This window comes from Callionymus lyra, chromosome 5, assembly GCF_982586985.1.
Source record: "Callionymus lyra chromosome 5, fCalLyr1.hap1.1, whole genome shotgun sequence".
NCBI classification, from domain to species: Eukaryota; Metazoa; Chordata; class Actinopteri; order Syngnathiformes; family Callionymidae; genus Callionymus; species Callionymus lyra.
This window is the reverse complement of record NC_141822.1, coordinates 28,497,139-28,514,333: the sequence shown is the minus strand read 5'-3', so window position 1 is coordinate 28,514,333 and position 17,195 is coordinate 28,497,139. Positions and strand designations below refer to the sequence as shown.

Here is a 17,195-nt window from a genome sequence, read left to right as displayed (position 1 = left end):
AAGTGATGGGCTGATGAAGCTTCATGAAGCACAGTCATGTTCTTGAAAGGTCAGTAGTTGGTGCTCAAGGAAACATTCATAATAGCTGTTTAAAGAGAGTGCCATCTAGTGGTCTCTGAAAATAAGGACACTGTTTCATGATGTTTTAAGGCTCATTACTACTAGAGAGTAAGAAAGCTTGTGTACATCCATGTGCTCTGATATTAAGGGCGGGACAGCGGGTCAGTTTTTTGGAGACTAGTGCTGTGTCTCAAATTGCATACTTCTCTTAGTATACTGGCGGTTAGTATTCATCAGGATAGTGTACGTACTAACTAGTACGCAAATTCTCCACAGATAGTACTGTCTCAAATAAAACCCTGCCGCTCCGCACTAACTGTAAATGACGCTACAGCTTCTTCTTCTACTACTATTTCACGTTGCTTGCTGTTCCAGCTGTAGGAACACTATCGCCAACACCTGCTGGCAGCACGTTTTGCAAGTTTGGATCAAGAAATATGAGAAACAAAATATTCGTGAGATATTTACGCTGGTATCGGCACCGAAAACATCTCATCCTCCTATTGCTGGATAAAAATGTATCTGTAAGTATATGCATATATATATATATATATTTATATATATATATATATATATATATATATAGCCGCCATCTTAGTGACGTTGACATTGTAAACAGAAGTTACGTCATATATATATATAGGGTAGAAAACTGTCCATTACTCAGTTTTGTGGGAGTTTTAGTACGCCAATTTAGTGTGCATGGCCTACTACATTTCGCATACTAACAATTGAGGCGCACTTATGCACTAAAATTAAGTTTTAGTACGCAAGTATGCGATTTGAGACACAGCTTAGGATGGAGTGAGCTCATAAAAGCTACCTATTTGTTCACCCGCCGCAATTTAATGCAGGGCTATGAGTGACGTCTTTACCATTAGGTCTCCAGGGACTACATGCTTACTTTAAAAAATCATTTTCAGGTATATAAAAGTGAAAGGGAGAGCAATACTCTCAACTGGCTTGTTTAAATGCAGAGAAACATATGATCTACTCCATGCATCAAACTGATGACTATGTACTTTGTTGCCCTACGTTTTAAAGCACCAACATGTCACTTGTTTTCTCTCCAGAGTCTCTTTATTGATTAGTTTAATTTTGAACAGTCATATAGTAGAATTCTATGGCCTAGATCTTTAACAATGTCTTTCATGCTGCAACTTGACCTGGTCAAAGAAATTGTTTTTGTATGTGCCGAGAGACTTTTGAAGTTAGCAGAAACATTTTTTTTAAAGTATGTTTGTTAAAAAAAATGCAAATATGAAAATATAACATTGCAAAGTTATGACACAACTATGACATGAAACGATATTTTACAAATCACATATTGGTGCTTTAATAAGAAACATGTTCATTTTAGATCCTTGTCCTTTAACCCTTATCTCAGGGTCACAAATTTGTTTGTGGCGACCCTGAGATATTATATGGGTTATTATAAATTATATTATTATTTTATGACAAGAATAATACTCATAGGATCATAAACGACACAACACACAAAAACATTTAAATATATATTGATTTTATGTACATATATTCATGTGGATGACTAAAAATATACACTATTTTTACAAAGAAATGATCCTGCACAGTCATAGCTCCTAAGTTAAATAGTAATTTGATACAAAATTACTACAATAAATAAAATGCAGCTCATTGTTTTCTTTATTCACACATACCAGTTGTACAAACAATAAATTACAAGCTCAGTGCCGTGTTTCAGTCATACTGCCAGTTAGAAAGGATCGTATGTGTTTGAATGAATGTGTATATGTCCCAGAGAAGATATGTCGAGTGGTGTTTACCATAGGTGTATCCTGCACAGGTGGATTGTGGGTAGATTTGGATTGGAAACAGGAGATTGAACACATGTGTTTTGCTTCATGGGAGGTTTATAACTATTTTAAATGATTCGTTTATATTGAAGGATCTGATGAATGTAAGCAGTTGCAGTTAAACACAATGTGAATATTAGAGTTTAAAGGCGAGCTCATTGACAGCTATTGGTCCCTAAATCACTGCGAATGACTGGACTATACTTTTCTATCTTAACTATGAAGATTTTCGATCACTGATTGTCATTTTTTATCAAGATAAGAAAAAAAAGATTGCTTGGATTCCTCCAACATGTCCAGTCAACAGTTTTGTGTCATTGGGCATTACAAAAACTTTGAATTCCACAATAGTAGCTATGAACCTGGCAGTTGTTGCAAGTATCTAAGGTTTGCATTGTTGTATTCCTTGACCATCAGAGAACCATCACGATAGTGGTAACCTCTACACGCATTGCATGGTTTGAGGCAAAATTCCATCTAAGCAGTGACGCCTCGTTCACATATATACAAAAAGCAAACTCACTGAGCATACACAGGGTCCTCTCTAACCTTAACTTGTGATTGGTTAAATTATAAGTGAGAGGCTCAAAGATGCATAGAAAGACAGTTGAACACACTGTGCTAACATCCCATGTCGGTCACACGCTCGCGCACACACACTCACACACACACACAAAATAAATCAAGCATTAGTTTTTCACCTTTAACCTCCGTGAACGTTCAGGAGCTTTGACCCTTTGTCAATGTCACACTCGCAAGGTTTGTCAGCTGAAGGCCACTGTGCATTCCCTCCATCCCGTCTGTGTCAGAAGATTTAGTCCGTAGTCGTCTAGACGACGTTAGTCAAGTTTGTACCACAAAAAATGTAAAAAATAACCATTTTGTTCATAAAATAGACTGTGCCAGTTCATGTGTACGACATCAAGTATGTATGGTTATAACAGCAACATCATGGCTTCGTGGTATTTTTATATACAAGAATACAAAGTTCATTAGCCTACGTCAGTGAACTAAACATGTCATGCTTCATACTCTGTAGCGATGATCTGTTGGAATTGTTTGATTAAAAGCAGTTCTAACAAGAGAGGACACCTGCTGTTTGTAGTCGTCACACTGATTAAAAGATTCTACTTGCAGAATGATGGGGGTTAAAAGCCAAACTCAACGACACCACAAGTCTTTGCAACGGTCCAAACCTGTCAGTGTAAACATAAATCTGAATATGAAATCTCCTTTATGGCATGAAAATGTTTTTTTTTTCCGAGGTCAAGTTGAAAGTCAAAGCGAATGGGCCAGTTAATTGTGTTTCCTAAAGCTGGGGGTTGTTGTCAAAAACCTCAACAAGACAAAAACAAACATCGCACTCCTAATCTTGAAATTTGAAGACGAGCGAGAACGACATAGAAATGGCATGCAACACCAATCCTTTGTTACGTGATGACTATACTTTGCAGCTATCATAGGAAGTCTTTCCAACAGATTCATGTCTCTGTGTGGCTGGCTCCAAACTATCCACGCCAACATTCACCGTCCAGTGGCGGGCTTTAGATCATTCCTGCATGATTTCAACTGCTCTGTCTTTTCTTGTTGCTCAAATTCCCATTTGAGTCCCACTGCTCAACACTTCCTGACGAGACATTGTTTGAAGGCAGAAGGGCGGGCACTGAGCACACAGCCCTTGGATAGTTTACCATCAGGGTCCTTGCACTGCACTGTTCTGCTTTGCCAGGCAGTGTCACAAGTCCTCGAACATGGCATCCAATGTCCTGTCAGCCATTTTGGACCCGGTGTTTGAGTAGAGAGGACTGCAGCTGTGGGATGTCCAGGATCCGGGCCACGTGTAGGGACAACTGATGGAAGGCTACTCACTGTAGTAGTCGTTGTGCTTGCGGAGCTACTATGAGAATTGGCTGAGTGTGGGGTTTTGGATGGAGGACGTGGCATAAAGAAGCTGTAACGAATGTCCAGAGGTTTCTTTGCATCCGTAGCAAGGATCTGAACCCCCAATGCTTCCTGTATTGCTCCTGGCCCCATGCTGTGAAGCCATTCGTCCCTCTGACTCCACCCACTGTAGTTAAGCACAGACCCATTGAGGGGGATGATTGTCTCTGAGGTTGATATCATGAATTTTCCATTCAGGAGGTACTCTGCGCCGGCTTTGCGGAGGGCGAGGTAAGCAGTGTATCTTGTCTGGTCTTTGGCTTTGTGCTGGCGGATTTTGATGTGGGTGGAGCCTGCAGGGATCTTCACCACATCAGTGTAGCCTTTGCTGTTGCAAAAAGGGAACAAGGCTTAGGCTTAGGCTTATATCATTGACTCATGGACGATCAAACAGTAAAATACCAGGATGACACTACATTACTTCCAAAACAAATCATGTTTTTAGATTTAGAAAATAAAAAGGTGTTTACGAATCTTTTGGTGCTATAGCAGTTTTACTAATGGTTGACTTTATTCTGACATACCTTCTCTTTGTGAAGTTTCCCACCACACGGACACATCCGGTACTGTCTCCTCCACATATCCCACACTTGTCGAACTGAAGCTTTGAGCCAATGATGCCATCACAGCCTGTCCGCACACACTTCCCCTTAACACACACAGAGCTGCTGTACGGACGGCATTCCGTCCCGTCAGTAACCTGCAGCACAAATTGATAAATGTTAATGTAACGTTCACGTAGAGTTAGTGATGACTTGTCCGTGGGAGTGACTGACCCTGTGCGAGAAAACCACATAGTATCCGGTTCCTTTTGCTCTACAGGTTAACTTGCATACGTCCTTGGGAAGCACTCCGGCATACTTAGGCACCCACTCAACAAAAGTCTTCACCCCCTTCGGATCAGTCTGTGGACCATTTCTGACTTCACACTGTTCTTGCCTCAAACTCTTATCTAGAAAGAAACAGAAAAAAAAACATTTGGTCACTTCAATAATCTTACATGTCAGTCTAGAAAAACAATGTTCCTGCTTGCATATGGGCAAGATAAACATCTCAACACAGTCATATTTTGGTCCAAATTTCCTTCACTTACTTGACGGAGGACACGTTATGACATTGCAAGAGCGATAGATTGCCCTCTTCCCCGTGCAGTAGCGCCCGTTGTTTCGAGGTGGAGGGTTGTTGCACAATCGCTGGGCAAACTGCACACCGCCGCCACAGGTTCTTGAACATGTGCCCCAAGAACCCCAAGAGCTCCAGCTACCATGATTGGAAGCCTGCGAGGAAAGACATTTAGATATGTGATAGAATAATGGGCTTATCTGTTTGGAGCCAGGAAAGATTTAGACAAAATATGTGCTGCTTGAAAAAGACCTGAAAGAGATTTGTTCATTGATGAAAGTGGACTAAAGATAGAAAATGAAGTCATGACCATGTGATGATCAAGTGGTGAAAATATGTTCTATGTTTGAAAAGGGCCGTTTATAAACCATAATGTTTGACTTCGCTACATTGTAATCTTACCGAATAGTGGCGCTTCCGGGTTTTGTCGACACACTTTCCCTGAAGGCAGATGCGTCCTTTCCCACAGGGAGTTCCCTCTACAGCCGGCAGCTTTTTGGTGAGACAAACCATCTGTCCCTGGCGGATGACGGCACACCACAGTCGAGAACAAACGTCCATGCCTGGGCAGACAGTGTACTCCGGGCCAAAGGCGAGACGGCACTGACGGACAGCATCATAGCTCTGTCCCGGGAGCTCCTCAGGTCCCAGAAGGGGTTTTTGGGGAGAGTCCAGAAGACATTCAGCTGCAGGAATGAGGAGAATACATATTAAGTACATGTATACATATTGAATGAATACATACATATTGAATGAGTACTCCAGAAATAGAAGAAGAAAAAGGGTAAAAATTCCTGAATCCTTTACATTGTAAATACAGTGCTTGCATTTGCTTAAGGAGAAGTTAGCAGGAGTAATTGGCTGTATTTAAACAGTGTTAATAAACATGGTGGTAAACAGGTACAGCTTCTCTGAGAAGGAAGCAATCACACAAAATTCACATGGAAGGAATTAGTAGACGAGGGGAGTAAAACTTTTACGGGTTGCAGAAGGTTCTCACAGTGAATTATTCCACATGTGTCTCAGTGTTTGCTGAACTAGCAGATATCCTGCTGCTTTTTTAGGACTTTACACCTAATTCACACTGAGGGCTCACCGTTGCCGTCGTCAAAGAAATCGGTGATGGTTGCCGATGTGCAGCGGCTCCACGGTTTGGAGGCGTCAATGGATGTAAGGATGGACGACATAAGACGCTTGTCACTGTTGACACCGAATCGCTCCTCACAGAACTTAGAGTCGTCATGGGACAAACCAAGCAGATGACCTGGGGGGGGGGAGAAAATTAGAATTGGAACGCTGGAAAAAAGAGACGAGTCCATTCACAGGTTTCCACTTGTACCAAGAATTAGAAAGGAAAACACGATCGCTCAGATATCAGGCACTAATCTAGCAGAGTGGTGACGACAGATGTTCAAGCTCTGACAAAGCCAGCAATGCTGATGATTCACAGCTGTGCTTAGGTAGTGCTTACCTATCTCATGCGCGACTGTGAAGGCGGCGTGAAGCCCGTCATCTTCAATGACGGCGCAGCTTCTCTCAGGGGAGCAGATGGTGCCCACGTCAGCCATGCCCAAGGTGTCGCAGGAGTGGTGTCCACAGAGATCCTGAAGGAGGACAAAGCAAGAACTTGAGAAAGAATATTGATGTTGAGTGACGCACAAGAACGCTGCTGAAATGTTGGCAGCGACACAAGCTAACACACTAAACAAACTTCATTTCAAGGGCCAGTTGTTGAAAACAACACGCAAACAATTGTTTTCATTGTTGATTCTATTCTTTATAGATCTGTTTTCACCAAGAACTTTGCAGCTAAGATATGTCACAGTAGTGACCTCTACTGTGACATTCCAAATGTATTATCATACCAAATTTTGTCAACTTCAAGTACAGACAGGAACAATCTCCATTGACAAAAACAATGTAGACGCACCATTATGAGTTCAGCCAGTCCACATTAAGCCACAATTCCTTGAGAAAGCACCACCCTCAAGGGTGACTGGGAATACTTAAATGGAGGCCCACACACTGGGCTTGACTTTTCAACTTCGTGCTCAGGGTCCAACACGGCTCAAATAGTTTCTCTCCTTTTGATATTTGACTCCTACCCCTGCTTTGCCATAAGTTTGTCCGCCCTCTCAGGCTGGCAGAGTACATGTTATTGATTGTTGTTTTCGTTTTCACACGCCCATGCAGACCAGCCCTGCAGGCGGTTGTAGCGCGGCCTGTGTGCTCAGATCAATCAGTTAATCATACCGTCACATCACGATGCACACGACCGTACTTTACACTACTCGTGCACACAAGCCTGCGCACATTTGAACACACAGACATGGGTCCCGCGGATGGGATGGAGCGTCATGCTAAGTGATGCTGACAGGCCTGCTGCTTTGTGTGAGAGTCTCTCTGGGGAGGGTGTTTACCAGCTTTGGAACAAACCGCCTTGTGTTCTGCTGTTGCACACAAATAACCATCTGGGTGGGACGGCATGATGAAAAATATACATCCACGCGAGGCTACTTTTTTTAACACATGGAAGCCAGTCTTGATTTAATTTATGTAGCATTGCCCGAAGATTCTGGACACATTAAATCAATATAATAATGATTTTTAATTGGTACGTTATATTTGAAAACCTACATACATTGTTATCATAGGTCTCCAATACTATATATGTATATAATTAATATTGACAAGTATTTACCTAAAAAGGTTCGCATTTAAAGTGAAAAAGCTTTCTCTTTTACCTTTAGTTATTCAACTAAACTTTGAATAATAATAAACAGGGTTAAACATGAGTCAAGGAGTTAAACAAACACAGACTATGCTGAAGGCATGAAGAAGAAATCCGGTCGTTTTAAATCAAACAGTAGGACTTTTCCCTTGTTTTTCTTCCCACTATTCCCACACTCGCTCACCCTGCCAGGTCTACATTTCCTTTTATTTCATTTATTTATGCGTGAATCCACTACACCGCTCTAGTGGGAAAACTGATATTGTTACAAGTAGCACGTGCAGGCGGGGAACAAGAATACAAACTCCACTAAACTCCATGTTGACCTCAAAATCCCGACAGCTGCCAGGAAACGACATTGCAAACATTAACCTTTTAGCTACTTGTACTGTTTTGGTGACTTGGACAAAGTTCTGTTCAGTGAAAAACAAGCTTTTTTGCTAATCCATGGGCTACCTGAAATGCCTTGATGTTTGTTGTTGTATTCGGTTAAGCGACTTGAATGAGTGCTGGAGGGGAAAAATAAATAAATAACAGGAAACGCATTACATGGGTTGGAGCTGGGAGGATGGAGGGATGCCGGATATTAAAGAAAAGAACAGCGAGGAACGGCAGTTACAGAAACATTGGCAGGAATAACAGAAGAACAGGTGTCCAACTGGGAGTGAAAGGTTAGGCGCTGAGCATAGCTTTGGGAGACCATGTCCACTTGGAAGCTACACAAATAGTGACCGAGAAACCCGCCCCGTTTCTTTCGCAAGGCCAGTAGGAATTCCTTCTTGAAAACGTCAGGAATCACATACACAACTCCAACAACTGATAATTTTTGATAGCTCTGTCGGTCAGTTGTGATCTATAGACTTCTGACGACCAAAGATGCTAGAGAGTAAGACCTGTGGACCATCAGAGATCTTGCCTACTGCACTGAAAACCACTTAGGATAGAAACCTAATCGAATCCAACCTGATTTCTTGTTGGCATAAACTGAAGACAACAAGCTACTTGTTTATTTAATCAAGACACTAAACTCGTGACGATGGCATTTTAGTTCAAATGAATCGTTTTTGACAGGGGAAGGCTGGGAAAGAAAAACACTCCCGGGCTACGATCCATAACAGCCAGCAGTCTATTTGTAACAGAGGCGTCGACATCTTCACATTACCCATAAACTCTCTGGGATCATTTACATCATAATTCTTTAAGATGGTTTTATAATATTAACTTGTAGCTCCAGACACGCTTTATACAAGGAGCAAGTAATTAGGGATATTAATAATGAGAGTCTGAATTATTTTGTTGCATTATTTGAAAATGACTACATTATTCACATTGAAAGATCACTTGAGGAAGTGTAACAAATAGGTTCTTTTGGGTTCCTTATATGGTCTAAAATGGACTTGTTCAAGCTGGTGATCCTGACTAACAGAAATGTCTGCTCTAAAAACCAAAAAAAAAATCCAAAAGAAAAATTTAACAACTGATTATTTGCTTCATAGATACAGTAGTAGGTTGACATTAACACAATCTTAAGGAAAGATTGGAAGAGTTGAGGGCAAGAATACTTCTGACAACTCGCATTTTAACCCATTGGGATTCCAAGCTGGAAGATGTTTAGTTGGAGTTGAAAGTCAAGAAAGTCCATTTGCTCATTGACTTGACTTCTGACACTGTGACCTGTCCTAGGATGAACTGAAGAAGATGGATGGAACTATTGTTGACTTTTTTTCATATGTTTTTTACTCCACTATAACCACAGAAAAAAGTGAATTAAAAGGTAATAAAGGTTCTGAAAGTCTTTATCTACATTAATGAATGTTGATTTTGCTTCAAAACATTTTGGGGAAAATAGAGTCCAGCAAAAAAAACAGACTATTCCAGATTAACTATTTTCAATGTTCCACGAAGATTCAAGATCTAAGTGCCATATCCGAAGGACAAGCTAAGGTCAAGCAAATGGGAAACCCCAGCATGAACTCCTGGTTCCTCTATGACCTCCCAGCACTTCAAGTCAGACAGCCTTCCACATCAAGAGTGCAAACAGATTAAAGCCGTCGATGCATCCAGCCGGGCCTGAGACGAGGCCCGCTGTTTGTTAAGTGATGCGCTGATGAACTGTGTGGGCAGTTGCATGCGTGCAGGCAGAAGAAGGCCCCGCGGCTGTCTGCAGGTTGTCAACATACACCAGACCAAGTGTAGCACGTGTGAAATATCAAGATCAGTAAAAACAAATAGAGGGAGTAGCTGCGACGGGGCCGCAGGCTGGGAAATGTACACTTGAATGTACAGACACTTAAACACGAGGAGGAGCTCAGAAGAAGCTGGATGTAGTCAAAACAAAACATATTTGGAACTGTTGAAGGTTGCCATGAAAAAAAGGATTGTAGATAGACAATAAATTGTCAAGTCTCCTCAAAACAATTGGCTTGGAGAATAGCGAGCAAATCAGATGTCATCATTGCGTTTTTGGGCGGCCATTTAACGAGGTGTTGGTGTAGTTGATGTTTCCCATTTATATCTGAAGTGTATTTACGATATCGTTCATGAACAACAGCAGCTGGTCTTCCATAAACCATGGCAGTGCATACAATCTGGATAGCACAGGGTTGCTTACACTTTAACAGCATCGAGCATATGTTAAAAAGTACATTAAAATTGATCGACCTACTACAAAAAACATATATTGCTTTATAACTATATTGAGAATTCTGCACAACTCGACTCTAACTATAGAGTCATTTGTCAAATCAGCTGTTTTGATTGACAGCTGTATTTTGTTGTGCCGATTCAATCAGCATAGTTTTCAGGGGCTGCATAGTGTCAATACAGTTGTAGATGCACTTGAATTAAAGAAATTAAGTGGAAATCAAGACGGTCAGAGGTCCACTTTTGGTGACATCACTGGTTCGATTCCCTAGATATCAACAAATTAACAGGCTTAAGCCAATAGGCTAAAATGTTTTTTTAATACTTCAAATATTGCTCTAATAAAATGTGGATAGTATAACTGTTATTGGTTTGATTCATCTTACAGTATTAATAGAAATAATGGGGTCAATGTGACCCATCGTCAACCCCCGGTTGAAAAGGCCAGCTCTCCTATAGCTCTGCCATCACAGGTACCTGCGAGCCATGTCTCTCCAAATATTTTCCCTATTGCACAACCGCCGAGGGAGAAAAACATCATACATGTACGTCAACATCATAGTAGCTGTCCGGTCCACTTACAGTCTGCCTTTGTGTGCGGTCGAACAAGTGAACACAGCCGTGCGTAACGTTTAACGTCCCCATGTGCTTGGACTGAGTTCCCTCTTTGTGGCGCTTGTTTTGTTCTGGCGCTGGTATGTGTGACACTGCCACACAGGTCACAGAGCTCCGGTCCGGGGAACGTGGGTAATTGAACTGGACCGTACAGATGACTTTGTATCAATGCTTCTTCTTATTTGTGGACAAGGGACCGGTTTGACTCCAAAATCAGGTCCCAGCAGGTTTTCAGAAGCCATATTGGGTTTCATCCACACAGCTAGTGTGGTCTATTCCTGAGTCCTACTGTTTCTTTAGAGCCAAACCAGGGAAAAATCCAGTCGTAAAATGTGTTTTGTTTGATGAAATATGACTTCAATTAAAATGATCTTGTAAGAAAAATAGAAAAAAAAGATAAAATCCATGACCTTTTAATAACCAGCACTCTGAGCAATGATGTCATTGCATCAGTGGAAACATTCGCAATTTTCCAGCTTTTTTAAATACCATGAACACTTGAACTCATGGTGGAACCGATGCCCTGGAGAGGCTGCAGGTCTAATTCTGTCAATCAAAAATGATTGACACACCACCTTAACCAATAAGCCAGCGGGTTAGAAAAACACTGACAGCTTAAGTCCATTAGCCACTGCTGGCTGCTTTCTTAGCAACGTCACAAGTGTCATCTACAACAACACAACAAAGTATACCGAGGGAGGAACTTTTCAAAGCCACAATACGATGACCTCTAAGTGTAGCGTATTTCTTTTTTTTTAAATAATCGTGTTTTTGCATGGAAAAGTTTCAAAAGTCTCACATCAATCAATTAACAATTAATTTACAGTAATTCCATTACTTAAAGTATTCCATTGTTATGCTATTTTTGTGAATTTCTTAGCATAAAAATCCTGATTAATGCCCACCCTTACATATAGGGTCATAAAACAATAAAGAAAATACAAATTTTAAGTGACATGTCAGATAATGACATCGGTCGGTTAAGTCATTTTATGTTGGCTCAATGGTTGCTGATGATTAAGATAAGATAAGGAACTTAGTCTTCGTCAACATGTATACAGAGACTGACAAAAGTAAAACTGGGGATGGATGAAAAGGGATCTGGTTGGAATTTAATCATCTCTGTTAAAGACAGTTTGGTAAATACTTTTGTACAGTTGAGTTGGGCCCACCTGCTCTACTCCACGCACCAAATAATGACACCTCAGAGTCAAGTACTCGCTGCACCAAGTGGAGTCTCCACTACCTAGTAATGTGTTTTTTAAGAAGTGAAACGAATACTTGGATAATAGTCTGAGATGTCATGGGGTATTAACGACGGTTTAAATGACCTGCCAACCCTCACACGCCGCAGGCTGGCTTACAGGTGTGGCAGCACATGCCAGCACCCCGCCACACTCTGGTATGCACCATCTTGTTCCTCCTGCCAACCCCGATGACGATCCAGACTTGGCCCTTCGACAAGACCTTGCACGACTTTTGGATTCACCACAACCCCGGAGGGCGAGCGATCCGACTTCAAAACCGCCGGTGGCGGCCACACCCAAAAAAAAAAAAAAGGAGAGGTAAAGAATGCCTTTCTGTGGTCCAGGCTCAGAAGATGGTGAGAGAGAGAGAGGGGATAAATGAGTGTGGTCTCCCTGCTTCTCACAGATGTGTTTGTTTTCCTGACAGCTTCCCAGCTCCAGCTGTCAGACTGGAGTGAGGGAGAGAGTGCAGACTGGAGTGATGACAGGGAGGAAGGAGGCCACCTAAAGACAAGCACTTTTCAAGAGGGTTCTGAGATGGAGATGATCTCAGAACCTCCTGTTTCAGGAGAAGAAGTGATGGTGAGAAGAAGTGGAGGAGCTCAGTTTACCTGCCTGGTGAAGAGGATGGCGGCGTCGTGGTGCTGCTGGTGCTCGTCGTCCAGCGGGTTCTGCTGGTGCTGCCACCTGCAGAAGCTCTTGAGCGTCGCCGCCGCGTTCTTGGTCACCTCCAGGCCCTTCTCCTTGTCCGTGACCACGGCCACGCGCACCACGGACAGGCGGATGGGGTTCTCGATGCTCGCGTGCCCGTACAGCTTGGAGGCGACGGACGCGAGCGTGAGCAGGTAGTGGTTCAAGTCCTTGCCGTACTTCTTGCTCATGGTCTCGTCCGCGACCAGGAGCAGCTCCACGTGCCGCGCGCGCGACACGGAGCGCCTCCTGCGCCTCGCGGGTCGACGTCCGCGGGCGAAGCGCGTCCACGACCCGCGGTCACTCGTCCCGCAGCTGTCGCGCGCCTCCCGCGTCTCCTCGAAGGCGAAGCGCTCGCGCGTGAACACGTGGAGCGCGCTCTCCGCGTCCCGGTCCTGGAGCGTGCGCGCGTCGTCCTCGTGCCCCCTCGCCCTGACGATGGGGGTGACGGTGTAGCGCGCGTGCTCGACGGCGAAGAACCCCTCCAGCCCGCCCCCGCACAGGTCGAACACGGCCAGGGACTCCGGGTTCGAGTCCACCGTGCCCCGGTACACGCACTCGCGCTGCGGCCGCCGCGCGCGTCCCCGCGTCAGAGCCCCGAGCGCCGACGCGTCCCGCTCCATGTCCAGCTGGAAGCGACCCCCATCCAGGTAGAGCAGGTAGCCCACCTTCCCGCCCCCGTGGTAAATCCGGTCCACGGTCCGCACGACCCCGTCAGTCCTGCGCGCAGGCGCGAGCAGCGACCCGTTCACAGGTGGCAGGTAAAAACCCTGGAAAGCAGGCGCTCCGGCAGCCGGCTTCGAACCCGCGACGCTCAGCAGCAGCAGCAGTAGTGGAGACCAGAGCCGCACCATGGTTCAGTCCAGCATCTACGAACCTCCTGTGGATCGAACCCGGGTCTGGATGGAAGGAGCAACTTTGTCCTCATAATAAGCGCATCCTTAAGAGGAGTCCACGCGTGGAGGAGGAGAGCAGGGGAGCACTGAGCTGAACTTGGAGAACAAAATCACAAAGTTTGCGCTTAATAGGACCCGGAGAGGGAAAAGTCCTGCCCCCTTTTTTTCAGCTCCATCCCCACTCCTCCTCCTCCTCCTCCTCCAATCCCCCCTCTCTCCTCTCGTCTGCCTCCCTCCCTCACTCCCTCTCTTCCTAGAATCTCTGTTAAAGTCAAGTGCTGGAGGACCAGAACCATGTTCAGCACTGGACTCTTGTTATTCTCTGTTATTGCTGCGAGACTCCACCAGAATCTCAGAACTCAACCACCTTGAGATGTTCTCATTCAACCACAGGAAGGACAAACAAGCTGGGGATTAAAAAAAACAAACCAAGTCTGCTACTTATCAACCAAAGGAAAAGATCTAGAGTCTCAATAACTTCAGTCACGACATAATGAGATGAATTTAAATGTATTATTTCAGTTCCTTTGATGTATTCAGGGGCCACATTTCTACTGTTGTGGGTGTCCATCAAGCAAAAATAAAGGAGTTTAAAGCTTTAAAGGGCGTCATAGCTCAGATGGTAGAGTGGTTGACTCGTGGTCTGAGAGGTTGTGGGTTCGATCCCAGTTCTGGACAAGATTGTGGGGTTGTGTCCCGTGTGGCTTTACCCTGATTGCTCCTGGTGAGCTGGTGTGATGCGTTGCAGCCTACTCTCATCAGTGTGTGATTATGTGTGTGAATTGGTGAATTTGTAACTTGGTGTAAAGCACTTCAGCGCTGAGTGCTGAATAAGCATAGAAAGTGCTATATAAGTAAGAGCCATTTACCATTTTATATTATGGGTAAACTTGAAATAAACTAAGTTATAATAATAAAAAGAAAGCTAATTATTGTATTTTTATAACTTTAAAATCTGATACAAAGAACTTTTTTTCTTTATAATACATGATACATTTTAATATTCGCCTTAATCTTTTTTCGGGGTGATTAATATTTACTAAAATGACGAAAACGGTGGACAAAAATCCTAAAAACAAAAGCCATGTAGTCATACTTAGAGCCAGTAATGAATAATACAAACAAATACAACACAAATTTGATGGTTTCTACATAACCTCAGAATCTACTGATGGTTCCACGCACACGGTTCAGGACCAGAGGAGAGAAATCCTTCCAGGCTGTTGCTCCTAAGCTTTGGAACGATCTTCCTCTCCCTCTGTGTTTGATGATCTACTGACTCCTTCAAGAAACATCTTAAGACATTTTTATTTGTGCAGGCTTTCCCCTGATATTCTGGAACTCCTGTTGTGTTATCAGTTTTATCTTGCCCTTTAAAGTATATATTTTATTGAATATTGTCTTGATCGTTTAAGCGCTTTGTGACCCTGGTCTGGAAAAGCGCTATACAAATATAAATTTCTTACTTACTTACTTATTAGGGCCACGTTAATAAAAACAAAGGGCCACACTCATTTATTTGAATGAGTCATCATTACGATAGTTTCCCTCACGTCTTTCTAACTTCACATGTGCTTCTGTGAAAGACGTCGCTAGCACGCGGTGATGAAGTAACACTCTGTTATTTTTACACGTGGCCACTTTGACTCTCTCAATAATTGAAGGCGGCACGACGGCGCTGGAGGCAGACGAAAGGGGGCGATGGATAATTCATGGCTGTTCCTCACCAGATATATCAAAATAAGACACGTTGTGATTGGGTTTGTTCGTTTTCTGCTCGCCATGGGGCGGAAGCTTATCCACCGCATACCAGGCTCACGTCACTCTCTGTGGAGTCCAAAGGAGTCCCAGGGGCAGGAGCTTATTTGCTGACTCACCTTTGCAGGTATGACCCGGTGTTGCCGTGCACTCCACCAGGGAGGCCTTTCGACACAACCCGAGAACATGGATATTACATTTCAGGCTCCGCTCTAATCCGAAGCTGCTGGTACATGACTGAAGGCAGCGGGGACGCGGCCAGGACGTGGGCGGACAGTCAGGACTCCGCCAGAACAAACCCCCGAGACTCTGCCGAGGTAAGCCTTCTCGGCCCCGATCCAGTCCAGGAAATATGAATTTCTCTCCTGTTTCTTGAGACTTTTTGCCTTTGTCGTTATAGAAATATCATACAAATATACATGTAAAGGTCCGATCATAGATTGTCCTACGATTAATACTATTGTTATCTGATACTTTTACTATTTTTCAAATGTTTATACAAACTTTATTGTACACACGTATACAGGTTTCTTTCTGAAAATTTGAATGCATTGTTTCAACTTTTCATTTTGTGGCTGTATTCAACACATTTCCTTCCACCCTGCTCTTTCACCCTCGTACTTGCGGGGGTTTTGTTTATTGTATTGTTATCTGTTCAAGGAAGTCAATGAGATTTTGTATTGTAGTTGGTTTGCAGTCAAGTGACAAGAATGATCTTCATTAAAATACTTTGTATTTAGGAATTTTCGCTCTAAAAGTCTTTTCTCGCTGTTAAAAATGGGATATATTTGCTTTAGCATAGAAAATGCACCTATTGTGTATTTTTCATAAACTGACTTCTTGATTAAATGTCCGTGAAATTGTAATTAAAAGTTCCATTACACTTGTGTTGTCTCTGGGTCAAGGTGAACGACCTCCCTGGCTTCCAGAAATACATATGCAGAGGTGGAGGTCGTTCACCTTGACCCAGAGTCAACACATGGAATGCCATTAACACTTTTGTTTTTAGGCCCACCGGGTCACCTTGACCCAGAGATAACACAAGGAATACCATTAATACTTTTGTTTTTTGGCCCACCGGGTCACCTTGACCCAGGGATAACACAAGGAACTCCATTAACACTTTTGTTTTTTGAAACATCGGGTCATCTTGACCCAGGGATAACACAAGGAACTCCATTAACACTTTTGTTTTTTGAAACATCGGGTCATCTTGACCCAGAGATAACACAAGGAACTCCATTAACACTTTTTTTTTGGCCCAACGGGTCACCTTGACCCAAAGACAGCACAAGGGTTAAGAACACACAAGGCCCAAACTTCAGTCCTACAATGTTACTCTTAAAAATTGTACAATAGGATGTTTCTTCATCTGTGACTTGACCACCCTAGAATATTTAAGGTGAGAACTTGACGTCCAGATCCACAGTTATGCAAGCCCCCTCCCCTCCACAACCGCCTCACCCATCTCTATTTCCCCTCAACCTCCCACGACCGGGCGCCCCTTCTTTTACACCACACTGTCAAGTGTATCGGGCGCAGTAAACGGCGCCTGTAAAGACGGCGAGCACACAGCGGGAGGCGAGCGAGAGGATGTTTGACCGGCGTGATGTCAGCCACACAGGTCTGGAAAAAGACTGGCTGGTGATGATGCTCC

General features: G+C 43.4%; 1 protein-coding gene across 1 annotated transcript; it reads right to left on the bottom strand.

Moving 5' to 3' along the window:
- Positions 1-1,707: 1,707 nt before the first annotated feature.
- Positions 1,708-13,938, bottom strand: adamts5 (ADAM metallopeptidase with thrombospondin type 1 motif, 5 (aggrecanase-2)). Its single transcript, XM_087791700.1, has 8 exons — positions 12,806-13,938; positions 6,430-6,562; positions 6,055-6,222; positions 5,361-5,644; positions 4,930-5,113; positions 4,613-4,788; positions 4,361-4,536; positions 1,708-4,164 (listed from the first exon to the last, which is right to left on the bottom strand). Exons 1-8 carry the CDS (start codon positions 13,736-13,738, stop codon positions 3,513-3,515), a joined length of 2,706 nt encoding a protein of 901 aa, XP_087647826.1. The 5' UTR covers positions 13,739-13,938; the 3' UTR covers positions 1,708-3,512.
- Positions 13,939-17,195: the final 3,257 nt, after the last annotated feature.

Bases quoted from the DNA above. Each gene is read 5' to 3' on its own strand.
- adamts5 (XM_087791700.1), bottom strand. From the start codon at position 13,738: ATGGTGCGGCTCTGGTCTCCACTACTGCTGCTGCTGCTGAGCGTCGCG. The intron at 5,114-5,360 runs GTAAGATTACAA...CTTTCCTCGCAG, and splicing joins CCCGGAAGCGCCACTATTCG to GCTTCCAATCATGGTAGCTG. The intron at 4,537-4,612 runs GTCAGTCACTCC...TTTGTGCTGCAG, and splicing joins ATGTGGTTTTCTCGCACAGG to GTTACTGACGGGACGGAATG.